The sequence below is a fragment of the Labrus mixtus genome, chromosome 4 (assembly GCF_963584025.1).
Source record: "Labrus mixtus chromosome 4, fLabMix1.1, whole genome shotgun sequence".
Classification (NCBI taxonomy): domain Eukaryota; kingdom Metazoa; phylum Chordata; class Actinopteri; order Labriformes; family Labridae; genus Labrus; species Labrus mixtus.
This window is the reverse complement of record NC_083615.1, coordinates 29,682,988-29,705,121: the sequence shown is the minus strand read 5'-3', so window position 1 is coordinate 29,705,121 and position 22,134 is coordinate 29,682,988. Positions and strand designations below refer to the sequence as shown.

Sequence of the window (22,134 nt, the reverse complement as noted above, 5' to 3'; positions counted from 1 at the left end):
CCTCGGATCAATAAAGTATCTATCTATCTAAACTGTAGGCAGACCATAGACTGTAAGGCAGAGGCCCCCTTGTGGTGAACATCTTTACTTTCACTTCTTGTGAAATTCCGCTCTTTTGTTACCCCTTCACTTCCACCGTGGAGGTCCCACTTCCCGCGGTCAGCACCCTCCTTCCTGCCTCGCTCCTGCCTGCCCTGTTGCACAGAGGACAGGGGGAGGAGCTACGCACTCGAGCCAACTTCGGGAGAAAACGTGTGGAATTCCGTTTCCGCTTTAGGGAGTGGACGGTGATTTTTTTTTTTTTTTTTGACTTCACTTCCCAAACAACTTTTTATTCCACGTCAACTCCAGTTTTTTTTTGTTATCTTTCCCGGATTAAAGTGCAGCAGACACGACGATGGCGTCTTCTCCTCAGAAGTCTCCGTCCTCTCCGAAATCCCCGACGCCCAAATCCCCGTCCTCCAGAAAGAAAGATGACTCTTTTCTGGGGAAACTTGGTGGAACTCTGGCAAGGAGAAAAAAGGCGAAAGAAGGTAAAGAGCTCTCAAAATGATAAACCAGAAACTATCAGAACAGTTTCCTGCTCCTTCTAGTTCTTTAGACACTTCTTTGTAGAAGTGAAGATGAAATAAATGACTTTGATAACAATATCACTGTTACTAACAGTAGTTGCCTGTCTGTGCAAAATTACTAAATTCAAGTCTTTTGCAAACCAAGATTTTAAGAGCCAGCTCGTTTCGCCTTTTTTATAGCCTATATTAATTCAGTTTTGAACATAAAAAAATAACTTTTGAGCTGTAGGCTAAGTAATGGTTGCTTGTGTGTTTTCATGGCCGCGGGCTGTTCCCATGTAAGGTCTTGAATCTGCTGTAATAAGTGAGGAATGAGTAAACACAGGCCCGTCACAGACTGAGGCAGGAGGCTCCACCAACATCCCCTCTGCTTTCACAGATACTACCACAACATGAAGTGTTCATGATGTTCCTCATGGGACAGGTCGCTTTACACCAGGGGTGTCCAAAGTGCGGCCCGAGGGCCATTTGCGGCCCTTGAGGGGATTTTTTGCGGTCCGTGACTTCAAATGAAGAATCAGAAGATTTTGGCCCAAGGCCTTGATTAAGATTGGCACATTATCTTATTTTTCTTTTTCATGTTAACAAGAGCTGAACAATATTCCTAAAATAGAAAATGTTCAGTAACATGTATGTTGTTGTTATTTTTTAAATCTACAGCTTTTACTATTTTCCAATTTTTTTTTGTAAACTATGAAAAAAAAAACGAATGCAAAGTTTTTGCAAACAAGCGGACTGTTGTTTAAACATGACCTGAGCTAAATGCAGAAAGCTTTTCCAAAAGAATGAACCACGTTACAGGCTTGATTCTGAGAAAAAAACAAATAAAGTAGAACGAAGAAATCAAAATATTTGATTTCCTTTTATTAAAGGGTTTCTTTAGCGAGCCTTTTGATTCTGATCTACAAAGCCTTACTCTTTTTTCAACTATATTTTAAAAAACAAAACCTGTGGCCCGCGAGCGATTCTAACACCACAATTTTGGCCCGCAAGAAAAAAAGTTTGGACACCACTGATTTACACCATCAGAGGTCAGAGTCTGATCTGGAGTTCACAAGAACTGGCTGCATTCGTCCTGGACATTTAGTTAACCTTTCCTTTTTTTATATCCCGGATGTAATGGATTTTAACTACCACAGAGGTGTTATAAATTAGAATGTTCCAATATCCAAAATAGGTGACACTGTTCAGTTTAATAGCCATGCAGGGATCCTTCTTAAATAACCTACAGTTGCAGTCGTAGAGCGTGACATTCATTGTTAAAGGCCAGGTTTTATCATCGAATGAGAAAGGTCTCCTTCAATTGGATGATTACTTTTGTGTCATTCAGGCTAGCGCTGCACAGCTGAGCCCCATTTTGTGCCTTTGTCAACAGGACATGCATGCAATCACATTACATTCATACATGGCTTCTGCACTCCTCAGACACACATTCACTGAGCGCAGTATGTTCCATGATTTGATGGAAAACGTTGGTTGGCCGCTCTTGTCTTGATCATTGATTAAATTAAAGTCCTCGTGACGTTTATGGCATTTGCTGCATGTGCCGGGGAGAGATGGGACACTGGGTGAAACAGGAGGTAGGATCGGATGAAAAAGAAAAAAGTAAAAGGGGGTTATGGATGAGCTAGAGATATATAGGGCTGGGATGTTTTAGTTTGAAAAAGAAATGACATGCTCATAAGGTTTGGGAGCATTGTGCTGCATGCACACAGACAGAAAATACAGCAAATAAAGCAAGACATGTATATTTCTTTGAGAAAATCGAGCTAATAGAATATCCACCAGTGTGAGTTATAAAAGACTTGTTAGCTCAGCTTGTGAGGATGAGCTGCAGGGGAGAGAGCTGGTCCTGCTAGCCAGGGGAGGATGCTTGAAACGGGGACGGAGACAGACAGACATGGGCTGCGGAGCGCTCTGCCCTCCAGGTAGGACACAACACCAGAAAGCATTCCTTCTGTGCATCACTAAGGCATCACTAAAAAAAAAAAATAAAAAAGCATGTGACTGAATGTTGAATCCACTGACATGTTTTTTTTTTTTATTGTTATCATTATTTAACCAAGTGGGTAGATATTTGCATTTTCATTTTATCACATTGGTCCAGAGGGGGAGGAGTGATGTACAGCGAGGACACTCAGGACGCCTGCAGTTCCTGTTCATGCGGCTTAAAAACATGCAGAATCTCCATTGAGCATATACAATGTGTTATCAGGTTTAACCCTGGAAATGATGCAGTTATAAAAAATACAATCAGAAATGAATTACTCAAAATATTTATTCTATTTTCCTTCATCAGTGCACGAGACAATATCCATCTCCATCGACTGAAAACACATAGGGGCCTTTAGGATAATAATCATGTGTACACTTAATACAACCTACATGGATTTCAAAGCTCAATAATGTTGGTATTGCACACCTCATTACCAGAATTGTCTGCCTCAACAACTACTTAATTTGGTTGCAGGTCTCAAGAAGAGTAGACTTGATGTGATGGATTAGATTTTTAATAAAACCAGTTAGCAATAACCCTTCAGTATATGTTTTGTGATTGCTTAATGCTTTGTTTGAAATGATCTTGAATCCAGAGATTTTCTCTATGCCGTTCACTGTAAGTCACTCTATAGCGAGGTTATGTGTTCTTGAGCGTGTCTGATATTGATGTTTTTTCATCTGTGCTTTAACTGTCAAATGGAGTCCAAATACCCAGACTCCATTAAACACAGAATAAGGTCCTGCACATTTTTTTTTGTTGTTAGCTGCAAAGATGTACCATACATTTTGCCTTTTCACTCCAGTGTTTTCACACATTCACCAAAGCCCTGTGAATGTCACAGACATTTTGGGGGTGATCTGTATGTGTGAACATAAAAGGCTGAACTTTTCACCCTGACTTTACCTGGATTTTTTCTGCCAATCACATAGTAAAATGTTCCACCTGAAGTCGAGACAAGCAGATATTCAGGAAAATTCACTGCGAGCGAGCGGGCATGGTTGATGAAATATATTCTGTGAGCCGGTGTGTGACAGGTCAGATCTTCCTGCACATAATGAAACTTCTTCACACTCTTTTCTATTTGCCAGTATTCTCTTGTCTTTTCCACTTTATACTGTGAATATGTCTAATAACATGTATCATTGATTTAAAGGCAAAGTAAGTGTAGACTCTGTCCGTCATCATGGATTTACAAAAAATAATGTTTTTGCATTTTGTGTTGCTTCTTGCAACATCCCTCCCCTCTCTAACAGGGAAATCTTTATGCTGAGAAGGATATGTGTGCATAAGCACCTTAGGGCGCGGTCACACTGGCCATCTGTACCGTGCTGTACCCAAGCACGATTGCGCCATTACCCCGCTGGCCGGCACGGCCCATGGTCACACTACACAGGACTATTCGTGCCTAAGCACGATTACCTCTTGTACATAACGTCTTAATACAACACATGCACTCTTTATGTTATTATGAAGCGTGCTCAGTTTACAAACAGGCGGACAAGAGAGAGAGAGAGAGAGAGAGAGAAAAAGAGACGTGCAGTCGAGTCCGCGTCTGCACATCAGAGAAAAACACAGAGCATGACAGCTACTTTACTGACTTTACAGCTTATTTTAAGCCATTTTAATCAGACACAGCAACACAGTTGTTCACAGTTGTTCTCCGATGTGCGGGCGTTCGCACATCGGAGAACAACACAGAGAACCTGACAGCTACTTTGTGTCTCATATTGAGTCATGTTAGTCAGATACAGATGTGAAACTCTGGATTTCTCCAGAATGAAGGCTGTCAGCGTTGTTTACCCGCGTGCTTGTGCTCGTACATAAAGTGTACCGTGCTGAAGCACACCTCTCCGAAGTGTGCCAAAGCCAAGGAAGTGTACCGTGCCTGAGCACGATACGGAGCGGTCACACTGGTCAAACGAACTGGACTTTAGTGTTGAAGCGTGCTTGGGCACGGTACGGATGGCCAGTGTGACCGCGCCCTTAAGGACATTTCAGGGGCAGCCGGTACTGAATATTGATTTTTTCAGACGTGCATACTGTGAAAATAGATTTTGATACAAGTTTCCATCTAATGTAAAGCTGACTTCATAAAACTGTCATTTGACCAGTTGGAACCTGTAATGCAGTGGTGTCCAAACCTTTTTTCCCTGCCGACCATAATTGTCGCGTTAGAATCGCTGGCGGGCCACAGGTTTTTTTTTTGTTGTAATATTTCAAATTATATTGTGGTGAACTTTTTGTATTTTGACCTCTTCAAAAATAACGTAGATACACAATAACTAATTACAGTGAGAAACTATTGTGTTCTATTTTTTTTTGTAGATCAATGAAAAGGATTGCAAAAAAATACCCTTTAATAAATACAACATGCATTACAGTGTCATTCATGTTGTACTCATTGGTCATATCAGAGAGGATGATGTCACAGCCTCTGTTTTACATCAACATAAATAAATTGAGGGCGTTCAGGCTAACGGTGCATATGGTGGCTAACTGCTAATAATGATATGAAAAGCAAAATAAATTTGAACTTAAACTTAAACATGATCTGTTGCACCAACACAGTCTGGAGAAATGATGAGAGAAGAATTCCTGTTATGAAGTTCAATAAATGGCTGGCAGGTAGTCACAAACTAGGTTTGTCTGTTTTACCCTTATCCAGCAGTCAGCCAGCAGGTTTCTCACTTTCCTAATATATTTTTTAGGACCTATCATCTGTTCTAAACTACCTGTTTATAAAATGTATACATTTGACTTACACACACATAATGATGTGTATTTGTATCATTCCTGCAGCTTGACAAGTTTGTGTAATATTTATTTAGTGTCAGAAAAATGAAATGAAAGGGTTTGACATTTACTAAAGTAGAACAGACTTGTGGCAGGAGAAGCAGGATGTGTCTGATGAGTGGGTTGTAATTTACGGATCGGAGAGGGTGAGGGATGTGCCACTCTGTAGGAATATTCTCATGTCTTGCTGTGAGATGTGATGTGTCCATGTGTATGTGTACTTGTGGATGGTGTTGATTAAGAGGAAGTTGTTCCAGTGAAGGCAGAGAAATGCACAGGATGTTCACTCCATGCTCTCGACACACACACACACACACACACACACACACACACACACACACACACACACACACACACACACACACACACACACACACACACACACACACACACACACACACACACACACACACACACACACACACACACACATCAGCAGTGATCGAGCGTCCTCAGGTATCTGAGAAGAATGGCATGCTGGGCTTCTGTAAAGCCTGCTGAGAAGCAGGAAGCAACACCAGTCTGTGACTGCTGATGTCACATGGTTCACAATGGAGGGCCTGCATTGAAGGAGTTGTCCACATTACAGATGAAAGCTGCATGTTATTGTTTGGGGAGTTGTTCCTTCATTTTTTCATCTGATCTTACCCATATAATTTTATAAAAACAAGATATGATTTGTCTGATTAGCTTTTAAAGTTAGCCTGAGAACCAGACTAATGTGGAACCTTAAGTAGTATTTACTCTGATGTGTTTTGTCAGATTCCATCCAGCCTGAGTCAGGTCATTACATTCACATTTATATTTGATAAAGAGGATGTTGAAAATAAAAGCAGGACTAAACCAAAGGTTTTGGAGTGCCCCATGACATGCTGACTTCTACACTGTTTGTCTGATCAAATTGAATCTGATATGATGTTTGTTCTTCTTTCTCATAGTGTCTGAGCTTCAGGAAGAAGGGATCAATGCCATTAACCTTCCTCTCAGTCCTTCCCATTATGAGCTGGACCCTGAAGACACCATGCTAGGTAAACAGCCACAGTTCCTGTTTCACTCACTCAGATACAAATGCTTGAAGGAGTTTGCTCAAAGGGTATGGTGACATTTCAAAGAAAAGATCCTTCACATAGCTCTGGAATCAGAATCATGTAAATGGTAAAATGGTACAGTACAGCGCTTTCTAGTCTTCTGACTACTCAGCGCTGTAAAGACAAAAATAAATCTTCTTTTAATTATACACAAAATGACAATGACCCGAGTCGACATATGGTGATGAAAATAATGCCTTGAAAAAAAAGGGTAAACTTATTTGTCTGCTGTCAAAATCCATTGTCATATGTATCATCAAAGACTGTTTCTACGGTGGCCCTGAAGGTCAACTGAACGCAAAAAACACAAAATTGTTCATGAATAAAAACATTTCACATGTTTAATAAAATGTTTTGCTAAGTCACAAGTTGTTTTGGCATTTCACAAAATGTTTTTGCAATTGATGAAATGTTTGTTGCGTTCTATTATACACTTTTGCATTATGTGAAATATTTTTGTGTTTTTTTGCATTTGACCTTCAGAGCCACTGTAGTTTTTGACCCATCAGGTGTTTCTGTTCTTTTAGATGATCTTTTATAACCAGCAGTGTCATCTCACTGACCAGAGATCTAACTGAAACACCATCATCAGCCATGAAGTATTAAACACATCAACTTATTGAGCTAATTTATCACTTTCAACTCAAAGACACAAACAATGAAATTATAATTCTCATTTATAAAACAGAGGGTTATGTCAGCCTGTCATTCATTGCGGGTGCTGATTACAGAGCTTTATTTGAGCAAATTTTCTCTATACAAAATTTTTTCTCTGTAAAAAAAAAGAAAACCTTTTATCTGTCTGACATCACCCCTCACAATGAGAAATATACCATCTCCTTATCTCCAGAGACATTTTTATTCAAAGTAGGACTGTCAAGCCATAAAAAAAATAATTGCGATAAATTGCTGAATTTCAAAAGTTAAAGATACAATATGTAGATTCCGCCACCAGGGGGCTCTCAATCAATTCTACAATAACAAAAGATGACGTTGAGGCTGGCAAATCATGGGAGTTCTCTTTGCTACTAAGCATTCATTTCAGACCGCTTAAATCAGCATTATCTAGTTAAATGTGATTAATTACGATTAATCACATTTAACTAGATAATGTTGATTTAAGTGTTTATTAAAGTTTTTATATGCTAAATATAAAATTTAACAAAGCAGATATCAAATGTATCCTAACTTAATATATATTTCTTCAGAACTTTATAAAAAACCAAAGGCTAAAGTCAAACTCCCTCTGGTTGTTGTCAGCTTGGTTCATGCTGACTGAACAGCACTTCCCAGAAGCCCCACTCCCGTCTGCTCCACTCCAAATACGCGCCAAGTCTCTTTTCCACAGAGCCGCTTCCAGCATGCGTCAAGTCAAACGGATCAGATGGACCAGGATGGGCAGTCAGACACAGCAGTGCATAGAGCATCCGGGCAATTTCAAAATAAAATACCATGTACAAATTCCGCGCGCGGACTCACGCACGGACTCGCCTGTGGACTCGGCCGTGCGTCTATTTTTTTAATTTTATTTATTCATGGCTGTGTCTGATTAAAATGGCTTAAAATAAGCTGTAAAGTAGCTGTCATGCTCTGTGTGTTTTTCTCTGATGTGCAGACGACTTGACTGTGCGTCTCTTTCTCTCTCTCTCTCTCTCTCTCTCTCTCTCTCTCTCTCTCTCTCCCGTCCGCCTGTTTGTAAACTCAGCACGCTTCATAATAACATAAAGCGTGCATGTGTTGTATTACGACGTTATGTACAAGAGGTAATCGTGCTTAAGCACGGATAGTCCTGGCCAGTATGACCGTGGGCCATAATAATAAAACAAAATTATTATACACGTGTACACGTGCACACCCCTAGTTTGAATGTTTTTATTTATTCCTACGCAGGGTGGACTTTGAAGCAAATCTTTGACATTAAGTGATCTCATCTAAGATGCTGATATCACTTTCATTGTATTTCTGCTTTTCCATCAGAGGAGAATGAAGTGCGTACTATGGTGGACCCAAACTCCAAGAATGACCCCAAGCTGCAGGAACTTATGAAGGTAAGGTTAGAATTGTAAAATCATCATTTATCTCAGATAAACACAACTTTTTTGGGTTGTATTGTGCTGTGTGTTTTAATAACTTTAAAAAAAAGATAAAGCACCTATGAGGAGTGCTAAAGTGTAGAGAAAAGTGTCTTTGAGTGTTTGGGAGTGATCATCACGTACCATCACTACTTCAAACATTGAGGTGTCTTGGTGCTGTGAAGTCAGCATCAGCTCCAATAACAAGAACACACGAGGAGTGATGAGCAGTCACTGCAGTCAAACATACACATTCCTCAGGAAAAAAATGTGCAAGGCTGCCAAATACCACAGAGTGTTGGAAATAGTGGAACTCATGTCCCAGTTTCTCTCTGCACCTCGTCCTGCAGACACCAAAAACTCACACTGTTTTAATCTGACAGGGCCCAAGCTTAACTCATATTCTATTGATAATGTTTACATTTACTTAACACACTGGTCCGTTGACTACTAGAGGCTCATTAATGATTACTTAAAGGCTTTATATGTGATTTTTTGATCCAGCAGATGTCGCCCTTGAGCACCAGCATGAAACCAAAACAACTTGCGGTGCATTGTTGTGTTAGCATGCTAATGCTAGCGATCTTTATTATGCTCGTATCTTCACACTGCATGTAAATTTACCTGAAATGAGCGTGATCTAGAAACACAGTTAATCAGTGAGTACAGTATGTTATTCTTCTTTTCTCTAGTCCCTCAATTAAACAACTTTTATACACGAGGGGAGGAGTCAGCCGGCCGTCCGGGCAATGTAAACAAACTGAAGATAGGACTCTGAAAACTCTGAAAACATCACAGACAGTGGGACTCGGGTGTTACACCCATTGTAGACAGTCATGACTCACAGAGTTATTTTCAGAGGATATACTTGATTTATATTACATTTAAGTGTGACAAATCACATAGAAAGACTTTAACCATGTACGCCCACGCCATCTTTACGCTGGGACGGTTGTTAAAAATGGCAACCACTAGAGGGCGCGGTCTCACACAGACCTCCACTTCTCTTTCCCTGCTGTCCAGCTGACATTTCTATACGATCTCCAGGCCCAGCTGTTCTGTTGTAGTCGTCTGTCCTTGTTCCCAGGCAAGATAACATATATATGTTTACTTCCTAACCAACTAGCACGATCTTTACTCAGAAAGTTCCGAAGTATTTCTCTTTGTTGTGTTTTTGCTGATATGGCTTGAACTGTTGGCTACACTGCTGGACAGTTTGCCCCCCCCCCTCCCCCAAAACCCAATTTCTGGTTGTATTGCAACTTCTTGTTCATTTAAAGCAAGAACTGTTTTTTCTCTCCTTGTAGGTGTTAATCGACTGGATAAACGATGTTCTGGTGGGAGAAAGGATCATAGTCAAAGATCTAGCTGAAGATCTGTATGACGGACAGGTCCTGCAGAAACTTTTTGGTGAGGAGTTGAACTGAACCTTTTAAATAAATGCCATCGACATAGGAAACTGTTTTTTTTATTTTTAGCTGCTGCTGTTTAATTGAAACTCTTACTGTTAGCTCTGGCTGTAATCACATGAAACCCATGTTGAGGTTTCCAGTCTCATTATAAAACTGTATATATGGTTAGCTTGAATGTAGCTTCTCAATGTTTGTTTGTCAACGTCTCCGTCTGTCTCTTGTACTCCAGAAAAGTTGGAAGGGGAGAAGCTGAACGTGGCCGAGGTGACTCAGTCAGAGATCGCCCAGAAGCAGAAGCTGCAGACTGTTTTAGAGCGCATCAACGACTCGCTCAAACTCTCCACCAGGAACATTCGATGGAACGTTGACTGTAAGAATAGCTCCAAATCATTTACCCATCTGATAGCTCGTTCCAGAGAGTAAGCAGCAGCACAGCTTTGACTGGTTTGAGAACCTTCAGGTTTGGTCTATGACAGTTTAAAGTACTAGAGGTTTGACCTTGTGGCTGCTTAGCAGGATGAAAATTAAATTCAATGAAGGGAAACAAAAGGTGAATATAACTTTAAGCAACATCAATGGAAACCTGCTTGAAGTAACTTTTTCATTTCTGCAACACGTTTCCAGACCCTCCACATTTAGCTCTTCATGTTGCTCTTGTACTGTTGCAGTGTTTGTTCACTAGCACAGTGTACTGTCCAGCACAGATATAACAGATACAGATACATATAACAGTGAGTAGTACTGGTATTGCATAGTTTAATGGCAGTACTTGTGTATTTAGGAGTATTTATTGTGAGTCGTCAATGTTGCTGCTGCACAAATGATCTTGATGTCATTAAAACCTGGAACTCTTCAAATTCCTCAAAAGGACAGGAAATACAATAAACTATTCAATAACACCTTTCAAGAAAAAAAAAAAATATATATATTGCAAAATTTGGAGGAAAAAAAAGCACACGAAGAAGGATTTTAGAAAAACAACAAAAATAGTGCTTAATTTGAAAACTGTGTTGATCTTGTAAAGTGGGATAGAGCGATATGCAGAAAGGAGGAGAAGGACAGAGCAATGGGATAGAACAGCAGAAGCCCCCCCACATCAACCATCCAGAGGATCCTACGAGACAAGGGAGCTCGGGATCTCCCAAGAATATCTTTTTTATAACTGAAATGGTACATAAAGATTTACAGATAGTGACATGCAGTAATATAAATGCTTAGAGAGAAATGAGAGAGAGAGATGAGAGAGACAGAAGCTCAATGTGCCAGGTTCCCTTTAGCAGCATAACTATGAGCTGCTCTATAACTGAGCCAGCCCTAACTATAAGATTTATCAAATAGGAATGTTTTAATCCTACTCCTTAAAGGAGGACCCTGACTGGTAGATGATTCCATATTTGACCCATGTCCCATCTGTTAACAAGGAGGAGGCGGCGGAGCTTATGGCATTCTACAGCTGGTCAGCAGGGGTAGCTCCAAAACGGTTGTGCTTATCCATCTTTTTTCCCGAGCTATGGACCCACCATATCAGAGTGACATCTGCAGCAATCAGAGAATAATGCTAAACATGAAGTGGTGAACAATCATCATGTAAAGGACTTGTTTAAATCCTCATCAGATATCAGAATTTAAAAGTAGGTAGTTTCTGATTTTTAGGCCTGCTTGTTCACCGCTGCCACTAATTTCCATTTGTTGAGCGCCTGAGCTTACGTCCTCACCGTGATTGGCTCAGCTGCTTCAAAGCATAGAGACCAGTGATGTGTGTGGCTAAGAGCAACTTATTGACTAAGTAAGTAATAGTTAGTGCGGTCAGATGATTAGGTACCAGGGCCTGCTTTGTGTTTACACTTTCTCCATTAAACCACTTTAACACTGCAGCTTCTGTGTTGCTTTCTATGGAGCGATGAGAAGTCAAAGTATCAGCTGCAAGGCCAGACAACATTATACTACATTATCATTCTCCACCTCGACTTCCATGTGACAAAGTCTGCTTTGAGATGACATGAATTATTACAAAACAACCATCAAAATAGAGTTTTTTGTTATGAAAATGTATAATTTTTACTATTGAGGCAAAAATAAGGGTGAAACTTTTATTGTACTCATGCTTGGAGAACAGTGGCTACCAAAAAGATTTGCTTACTTGCATACTTGTCCTGCCATTGTATTAATTTGCTCCCTATTAGCGTTCAGATGAGAAAGCTTATAGCCGCCATGCATGTAGAGCTCTCTACACCTCCTCTGATGACACTCTTTTAACTGACAGAGGGAGTTCAGATAATATCTGTTATGCTCCCAGCACACACTTCTACTACTACTACTACTACTACTTACTATACATATATATGTAAGGTATAATATAAAGAGGGGGGGGGGGCTAAAGACCAAACCTCTGTCTGAGTATGGTAATAAGAAAATAGCTGATGTGATCTGAACATCTTTAAAACATGGAACATTGTCCTTGAAGGCTCTTTGTGTGATGTATCAAATGGATAAGGGCACAGTTCATAACTTGGAATGAAACTTCTTTTTTAGTCCTTTTTATTTGGATCTCTTTTCAAGCTATTCACTTTTGCTTGTCCCTTCTTTCACCCTCTCCCCCTTCCTGAAGCCTTTGAATAACTTATGTCGCTCTTCTTATGCAGTGAGGGCCTAATTGGATTTTGTGAAGGCTTTTAGCTTTGCGCTCTGTGATTTGTCAGTTCCATGGCCTACAATCAAAGGCTTCTTTAGACACTTTATTGATCCAGAAGATTATTTGGTGTATCTTAAGGTAAACCCATTTACCAGTTGATTAAAGACACGTCTCTCAGCATGTCTAACCGAACAGGATTTTCTTGTTTCTATGCCGGAAAAGTGAATTAAGAATTCTTTACCGAAGCATCAATTAAAAGTACACAACAGATAAGTGAGCTGCTGTCACATTGAATTTAAGAAAAAAATCTGATATATGTGAAAAGGTTGATATTTGTTTTGCTATGCTTCCCTGATTGATGTTCTATATTTCTGGTGTTACTTATATATATATATATATATTATATATATTCTGCTTCTCTCCCCGGTAGCTGTGCATGCCAAGAGTATAGTGGCCATCCTGCATCTTCTGGTGGCGCTGTCGCAGCACTTCAGAGCACCAATCAGATTGCCAGATCACGTTTCTATTCAAGTGGTGGTTGTCCAGGTGGGTGTGACAATGTGCTTCATGGCCTGTATAGAACAATACATGACAATATAAACTACAGTCAGATTCAGTAGAAGACAGACTAAACACGTTTTTCTTAATGTTTTCAAAACATTTCTTGCAGAAAAGAGAAGGCATCCTGCAGTCCAGACAAATTCAAGAGGAGATCACTGGGAACACAGAGTAAGTAACTCAGATATCACAAATGTGTCAACAGCAAAAATGCACATCACGCTGTAATCCAAGCGCCACTGACAATATCCGATATTTAAAAATAAATAAATACGAAGCCTTTTTTTATTCTAAGAGCTGAGTATGAAACATGTCAGAGATTTGTCATTTAAATACCTGTGTGTGAAGGTAGGTTTGGATTGTTGTGGTTAAGTGTTGTATCAAAATAAATTGAACAAAGAGCTGGTCATATTCATGCAGTTTGTATAAACCATTGCATGAATGAAATAAAAAAGGTTAAATTAAGAGAAACACAATAAGGTGATTTTACACTGGTGTTTCAGCAATCCAGTGTGTGTGAGAATGTTTTCATGTGTTCAAAAAACAGAACACTTAAGTGACTGTTAACATGTTAACATCAGAATTAAAGCTGTGCTCAGATTGCAGCTTCTATAGATTCATGAAGCCACCTTTACATTCTCCCTTATGGGTCTCATTTGGTGAAACCATGTTGAGTTGGTTTTGCTCTTCATGACTCTAAACTTATTTAGATGTATGAAACATGTCATAAAATACCAGTTAATAAGAATTTAAACCAGAAACCATTTGATCAAAGGAGAATCTATTCAAGTGTTTAATAACTTCTTTCAGGGGCTTGAAAGTTTTGGGAAAAAGAGGAAACAGACACATTCAAATCAGTACCACAAAAGCATTGAAATTGGATTTCAACCTTAAACACAGCAATTCAAACGGTAGTGGGACTTTGAATGAAGAACCTTGAAAATTGTCTTTTCTGCAAACACAAATGTGCAGCACAGTGTGCTTTCGACTGACTTACAGGAGAAATGTTTTGCAATGAATGAAAAGGCGCCTATTGTATTTCAAAAAGAGATGTGATGGCTCCGTCGGCTGACAAATCAGACAGTTTAAAAAAACACAAAAACACACTTTCTCTCCCTGTGAGGCTGTCCTGCAGCCTGACAGCAGCAGAGAGGGTGATAACAGCAGGCCAACGTGCACGAGCACACACACTTTGTCATGCTAGATGGATGCACCGTTAATATCACACACACCCACACACACACACAAACACACACACTAACACACACTCACATGATCACAGTGCAAATACGGTTATTACCCCACAACCAGGACCATTGCCCAGACTTGCCTTCCTTTGCCATCATAGATTACACCGTGAACATGTGTGTGTGTGTGTGTGTGTGTGTGTGTGTGTGTGTGTGTGTGTGTGTGTGTGTGTGTGTGTGTGTGTGTGTGTGTGTGTGTGTGTGTGTGTGTGTGTGTGTGTGTGTGTGTGTGTGTGTGTGTGTGTGTGTGTGTGTGTGTGTGTGTGTGTGTGTGTGTGTGTGTGTGTGTGTGTGTGTGTGTGTGTGTGTGTGTGTGTGTGTGTGTGTGTGTGTGTCTGCCATTTTCTTGCTTGCCTGCCCACTGTGATATCTCTTCCTCGGAGGGACACTCGCACTGCAGCGTTCCCTTCTCTCCAAACCACCTGAACCTTTCCAACAACAACATCCTCCAAAGCGCTAACATTGTAATAATGGACTGGATTGGCCGTCCATTCCCATAGAAAGCTGCATGTACAGACAGACAGGCACGTCTTCATTCATTGTGTCAATACCCAACAGTTTTGTTCTGCTGTGGAGATTGTTGCATTGTTATAGTATGCACTCATTGTTAACATCCCTGTAATGATACCCGTGCTATTTGAATACCCAAGGTATGCCTGTGTTATTGTTAATCAAATTATGATACCCTAGCTGCATTATTGTATTTTCATTTCTGTGACATAATCCCTCCATTCTCTACATTCCTCTGTGGTTGAACTGGAAGCACTTGTCTCTTTTTTTTAGGAATATAAAAGCAGGAACTGATTCTGATTGGTGTGTTTTTTGTCCGCCTTTAATTCGTTCTCTATTTTTCTCTCAGGGCTTTCTCTGGCAGACATGGTACGTAGACATGAAGAAATAAATACTGAACCATGTTTTCATGGCATTGTCCCTTTTTTGGCTGATATCTATCTTATTCCTTCTTCACAGAGCGTGATGCTTTCGACACCCTGTTTGACCACGCTCCGGATAAACTAAATGTTGTCAAAAAGGTACAAAGTCTTGCAGTCTCATATTTCAGCCATGTGTGGGAACAGAATTGGCAAATAACATAAATATAAATCAAAAGGTCTTTGTGCTAACCGTTATTGATCCTGATTATGAGACAAGTCCTTGACAGGAAAATGGAACCTTTAATATATTTAAGTGTCTGTCTATGTAGATTTTATCATTTTTTAAATACAAATGATTTCTCTTCTTTTCAATCTCTACCCTGAAACATTTTGGGGCATGATGTTTATGTCGGGGAAAGGAGATTTCAGTATAGATACTTTTTTACGTTATTCTTTTTTCCTTTTTTCTTCCTTCAGTTAAGCAAAAAGCAACTTCTAGAAATTAGATTAAATTGTAATCATGAAAATCCAATCTCACTTTGTGAGAACAAAAACAAGCCCAGGGTCTCCAAAAGGTATATTTTATTATAATTCTAATATTATTGTTATTGTATTTTCTTAGGGTATGCTTGTCAAAGCCACTACCCCCCCCCCCCAAAAAAAAAATAATAATAATAATAATAATTACCTTGAGAAAAGATGTAAAACATTTTCATTAAAGTTCTGAATTAAATTCTAAACATTTTACAGAAATTCAAGATTTTAAGATATTATGTTAAATATTGACTAGTTTTAATTCTAAGACATAAATTCATGTATTTAAATTCAACTCTATTTTCACAACCTTTTAGACACTATTTAGATGATGTTAACAACATGTTTTTTTTCTTTTTAATTATCTGACCAATGACCAGATGCTTTGTGTCAAACAGCTCTCCGGTGTTTAGTGAGAAGTCAGTTCAAAGAGCAACGTGTTGTTCTCTGGTACTTCTATTTATAGATTATTTCAGTTTTATTATATAAAACATTTCTCTAAAAATATTCTGATTACATATTTTATTTGCAGAAAATGAAAACAAAAAGATCACAATTAAATGGTCTCTTGAAATATTGAGAGAGCGCTCCAAAGCGGAGCTGCACATCCCTACGGCAACATGACACATGGTGGAGAGCAGGCCAACACGCTTAAAGAGTTATTCTACTATACACTGTTTTCTGTGCTCTTAAAAATCAGTACCCGCTTGTTTTCAAATGAATATGAACTCGTTTTGGTCACATTATTTGTGATCTAAACTGCGCTGCATCTTTTTGTCCGTCTTTCCCAGTTTGTCTTTATCTGACTTCAGTGAAAATATTACATCTGGAAGTTGAGAGAAATGTTGTTTACAAAAGAAAACATGTTCATTTCATTCCAATATAAACCTTTAAATAGTAGAAGCAGAGCATTGTTTCCTAAACAGTCTACATGTGTGTTCTTTGAGTCACTGCTCACTTTTCCTTTCCTTTTGTCTTCTCAGACATTGATCACATTTGTGAACAAACACCTGAACAAGCTCAACCTTGAGGTGTCAGAATTGGACACACAGGTACGTTACATATCTTTTTCATGATAGCCTTTCTACATTTGACTTCATTTATTTTTTTTTTTTATGGAATTTTAATTTATTTTACTTGATTGAAAGTTTTTGCTTTTGCCATGTTTCTATTTTTTTTGTCTGCATTGTTTTGACAGCTACGGATTACAATGAACTTTGAGTGTTTGTTTTCTATGTTGGGGAAGTTATTTCAGTTTTTAACAGTTTATAACAATTATAATTATTATTATTATTGATGCAGTTGTTGTTGTTTTTCATAATATTAATAATAGTACTAAAATACTAAAACCTCTACTACCACTCCTCCTACTAATAATAATAATAGTTGTTGTTTTTGTGATATAGCAGTAACACAATGGGAATTAATTACGCCATATTTTCACTGATACAGAATCTGAAAACATTCAAATAATGAAATCTTTTCAAACTTGGTTGGTTATTAATTCATAATCACAAACCATGGTGGATTGAATTATTGGTACTTAAGACATTTCACAGAGAAATATTTTCCTCTTTCTTTTTTGTAACTGTCTCTTTAATTTACTTTTGGGGCTTTTATTCCTCATACTTATTTAAGAGATAATGTATTTAGTTTTTGAATAATCTCAGCTCCAGCACCTCTCAGTCAGTCTGTTGCCCTCACTTTGCTGCTGTCTCAGTTTGCAGATGGTGTTTATCTGGTATTGCTGATGGGGCTGTTGGAAGGATACTTTGTGCCACTCTACAACTTTTTCCTCACACCAGAGAATTTCGACCAAAAGGTAGTATCTGTTTTTCTTCCTAAATGTTAAATGGACTTGAGCTTGTGAAGTTTTATTTTGTCATCCTACTGCTCAAAGTGCTTTTAACACCGCATGTCACACCTACACATTCACACACTGATTGCAGTGGTTGCTATGGAGATGATACGCATTCTTACGCCGCGGATGAAGCAGTGGGGTTAAGTGTTTTGCTCAAGGACACATCAGACATGATGCTGCAGGAGCTGGAGATCGAACCCTCGACCTTCCAGTTGAGAGACGACCGACTCTACCAACTGAGCCACAGCCGCCCCCTTCCTAAACCATGAATGAGTTGGACTTTGCAGGAATTCTCCTTAAAAACTATTTCCCACAGCTGGTGCTTTCAAGGAGGATGAAACACCTGCAGCCTTGAACTCTTATCTGTAACAACGGGGACTTTGATGATTCATGAAAAGCAGTATAAAAACGATCCACATAAACTTCTCACATCGCTGTCAGAACATGTTCCACTCTTGTATTGACACATCACATTCAGATGTTTTTCAAATAGTTTTCAATCCAACAATCAACAACTGGTAGAATTGATAGATTCTATTTAGTTTGTTTTCTGCTGAAGACTGTGATAGTTCAGTCGCATGCAGTTACTTCTTCTGTCTTTGACTTGGAATGTCAAACATAAACAGCTAATCCTTGTGCTAAGTTTTCAGCAGTATTTGAGCAGATTGTAAAAGGACTTGAGCTCCTATAAGACTTTTCTATCTTTTTTCTGATGCCTATCACAGCCCTGATTGAACTTTTAGATTTTTTTTTGATGTATCCAATCTTTATCTTTTGAGTAGACGGCAGCCTGACCCAGCCTTGGTCCTGTCCTCTAGTTTAAGAAACCCTCTTAAATCAACACTCTATTTGTGAGGAGCATCATGCACTCGGAGCCAGGCCTCTCCTCTCAATAGCTTGATAAATGCCATCCGTTTTCCCCAGAGCCCATTCAGGGCAGAGCCATCTCTCCTCTCCAATGGCCTCTGTAGTACTACGGTATTCTGAACAGGCAATCTGTGGAGACACCACACTAGCCTTTTGTTTGGGTCTTGGCCAGCGGCCCCTGCCAGGCTGCCGAGCAGAGGGGCATCAGTGCTACAATGTACACACACACACACACACACACACTCCTGGCCTGGAAGAACAGGCTCCAGCCCCACAGCATCTGTAATCTCCTATTGCACAGGGAAAGACTGGAGTGGCTTAAGGGCTCAGCTCTGTTACTGTGTGTGTGTTTTTGTGTATGGTTGTTTGTGTGCGTGTGTGTGTGAGCCCTGAGGCCTATCGATGTTATACCAGTCAGAAAAAAAGCACTCTTGCTTCTTCTTAGTGGATCTCTACTGAAGGCTCATTCTCCTCTTTTCTCTTTGACTGTAATAGATGGAAGGTTACTCATTTTACACAATAAGCCCTTGTAGGAAAAGCTTTTAGCACATCACAGCAGCATGAACACACACACACACACACACACACACACACACACACACACACACACACACACACACAATGGACTGATATTAGAAAACATCTTTCAACCTCTCTGATTGGTGTTTCTCATTTCTTGCAGGTTTTTTTATGCTTACCTGTCAGTCTTTCTGTCTCCATGCAGAAATCATAAAAATACCATCTTGAACTGATCCATCATAACATTATTAGTGCTTTATGTTTTAAATCAATGTCAGGCCTTTGCTTAGGATCATTAATCATTTCCACCTAATTGTCCGTTCCAGGAAAACCTTGTAAGCAGCATCTCTGGCATGTTTGATCCCCCTCCTCTTGCTGCATTATATAAGCTAATCTAGTGATTCTAGCCGCTCTGTTCCAGTCTTTGTCTGCACACAGTCTCATTTAAGAGTGTTAATTGAACAACTGTACATGAATATCTGGCTTCAGTGGTGGTATCAATTTCTTGGTTATAGGAGGTTTGTGAGTGAAAGTGCTGACAAGAATCTGTTGATACACGAGGGAGCAGAGTGTTTGTGCAGCTGCTGAAGGCTTATGGTGTTACAGGACAGAGCTGTGTTGTGTTTGCCGATACAGGAAGCTGTGGTAGCACGATTGAATCGATGCACAGCGTATTGTGGGATTTAGCAACCAGTGTCTTTGTTCTGTTATCAGCGAGGAGCTCTCTGCAGAGCGGCATGATTTGGACTTACTAAAGTTCAGGTGCTATGTGTTTGTGTCTCTGTGTGTAGTGTTCATCCTGGTCTCGTCCCTCTCTCTGCAGGTCCACAACGTGTCCTTCTCATTTGAGCTGATGCAGGATGGTGGTCTGGAGAGACCCAAGCCCAGACCAGAGGGTAGGACAAACATTTTCTTTATTTTAACATGTGGACTACTGAGTCTTTTAATATTGGAAACCCAAATCTTATGAGTGTTATTACAAAGACAGCTGTAGCTTCCTAAAACTGAAAGATCTAATTCTTCATAATTATCCAAACACTGAAGGCCTTTATTCATATTTATTCATCTACTCATTTTATTTTTTTTTACACCTCTAAAAGAAAGACATTTTCAACACTACCTGGATGTTAAGCTGTATTTGTGGTTCAGTATACTGACAAAGGAATGTGTACGAGTGAGGTCAGTATTGTCCGCAATAAAATATGTAAAAAAAAAATAACACTATATAATAACTAAATGCTATGAAGCCAGATTGTGGCACACATTGTGATGTCAGCACTTTATTGCACAGAGGCAACATTAAGTCTGGATAGATGCTGGTGGTGGAATGATCTATTGGATCTGCAGAGTCCCTCTGCACCTTTAAGAAAAAGCTAAAGACCCAGCTCTTTCATGAATACCTACTAACTTAATGATGATGGTCTCCATATTATTGATGATGATGATGGTAATGACGATGGTTTTTGTTTGATAACGATGACTTATAAGATGGTTTCTATACTGATTAGAGCTCTCAAGAACTGCCCTCAATGTTGTGCTTTGCCTCTGGTCACTTCCTGTCAGCACCTGTGTGTCCAATCAGACTCAAAGCTGATCGTTTGCTCTTACTGACATTGTTCCCTTTTTTCTAGATCCTTGATTGTGTTGTACTTACTCTCTGATGTACGTCGCTTTGGATAAAAGTGTCTGCTAAGTGAATTGTAGAATTGTAGATGTTTGTCTTTATAACTCCTTTCTTCTTTTTTAGACATAGTCAACTGTGACCTGAAGTCAACTCTGCGTGTCCTCTACAACCTCTTCACCAGGTACAGAAACGTGGACTAAAGACCATGTATAGCAAGAGGGAACACTTTGGACCATGGACTTCATCTAAAATCTTGTGTTTTATTTCTTTTTGTGGTAAAAAATATATTGTTCTTATAATACCTACATCACATATTGTTCTTGATGAGAAGTATACCACAAACACCAATCTCAAACATTCACAAATTACTGTACAGTCTAGTAGACATGTATTAATTAAAGAAGATAAGCATATTTTTGTGTAGCTGTATTCTGTAATGATTTTGGTCACCTCACATTGGAAGCATGGGGGGGTTGGGGACTTAAGATGAACAAGACTTGTACCTTTAAATTCCAAAATGAAAATGTTTAAATTGTATTTATTGTCCATTATTGTCACGTTTTTTTTTTTTTTACTTTCCAGCTGTTTGATTGTCTTTTCCCTTTTCTTGCTCATGTCAGTAATAAGTGCCTTTATTTAAACATGTACACAACCAACAGCTAATACTGGCATGTATTTACTCCCTGATGTCTTACTGCTCCAGATTTGTATGTACCTGTGTAGGAACATCTGAAATATTTGACCAAAGCTGTGCTGTATTCACACTCTGAAATGCATAAATGCTTTAACTTGGCAGCACCTCACTCTCTTGTATTTGGGACATGAATCATATTTTTCTAATGAAGTTAAACCTACACTATGTATTCACTCTGCTTTTTGTTTTATTATTAATAAACACATTATATTTCACTTCCTTCTGCTTTAATATTGAATGTATGTAATGTGCTCCTTTAAGGAGATTTCAGATCAATAAATGCAGTCACTGTCAATGGTGTTGAGCAGCCAACCCATTCCCTGGCATGGATTTATTTTCTTTAATGCATATCATTCAGTCAACAGATATCTTCATCCCTCCCTGAATAGGATTTTATTTTGCCTCCATCTATGGTTGCAAAGAGCAGTGCTTTTTCCAACGGCACATTCAGATTGATCCTGAATACACAGAATGTGTTTTTGTGTTCTACATAGACACGTGTTTAAAAGCTTTCTCAAATGGACCTATCCCAAATACAGACTAGAATTGACCGAAGAGTTGACTAATAGATGAAACGTTTTATTTATCTATCAACCAAAGCAAATTATTTATTTTATTTAACCCCAAAAAAATGTTGAGGTTAAGAATCTCTTTCCTAAAGTGTCCTGTCCAGGTCAAACGACGAGCAGCCGTACATACACACATAGTACACATGACTATAATACATTCAAAAGACATGAAACAACAAGTAAGATAGCAAATATTTGTCAAAAGTGACCACAATCAAGAA

At 39.1% G+C, this 22,134-nt stretch overlaps 1 protein-coding gene across 1 annotated transcript; it reads left to right on the top strand.

The window, feature by feature from the left end:
- The first annotated feature begins 245 nt into the window (after positions 1 to 245).
- Positions 246 to 21,656, top strand: parvaa (parvin, alpha a). Its single transcript, XM_061036813.1, has 13 exons — positions 246 to 533; positions 6,303 to 6,392; positions 8,430 to 8,500; positions 9,832 to 9,934; positions 10,166 to 10,306; positions 12,999 to 13,114; positions 13,239 to 13,297; positions 15,233 to 15,252; positions 15,343 to 15,404; positions 16,763 to 16,831; positions 17,500 to 17,601; positions 19,850 to 19,922; positions 20,774 to 21,656. Exons 1-13 carry the CDS (start codon positions 398 to 400, stop codon positions 20,848 to 20,850), a joined length of 1,119 nt encoding a protein of 372 aa, XP_060892796.1. The 5' UTR covers positions 246 to 397; the 3' UTR covers positions 20,851 to 21,656.
- Positions 21,657 to 22,134: the final 478 nt, after the last annotated feature.

Coding starts and splice junctions, on each gene's coding strand:
- parvaa (XM_061036813.1), top strand. CDS start 398: ATGGCGTCTTCTCCTCAGAAGTCTCCGTCCTCTCCGAAATCCCCGACG. Junction 15,253..15,342: donor GGCTTTCTCTGGCAGACATG/GTACGTAGACAT, acceptor CCTTCTTCACAG/AGCGTGATGCTTTCGACACC. Junction 19,923..20,773: donor ACCCAAGCCCAGACCAGAGG/GTAGGACAAACA, acceptor CTTCTTTTTTAG/ACATAGTCAACTGTGACCTG.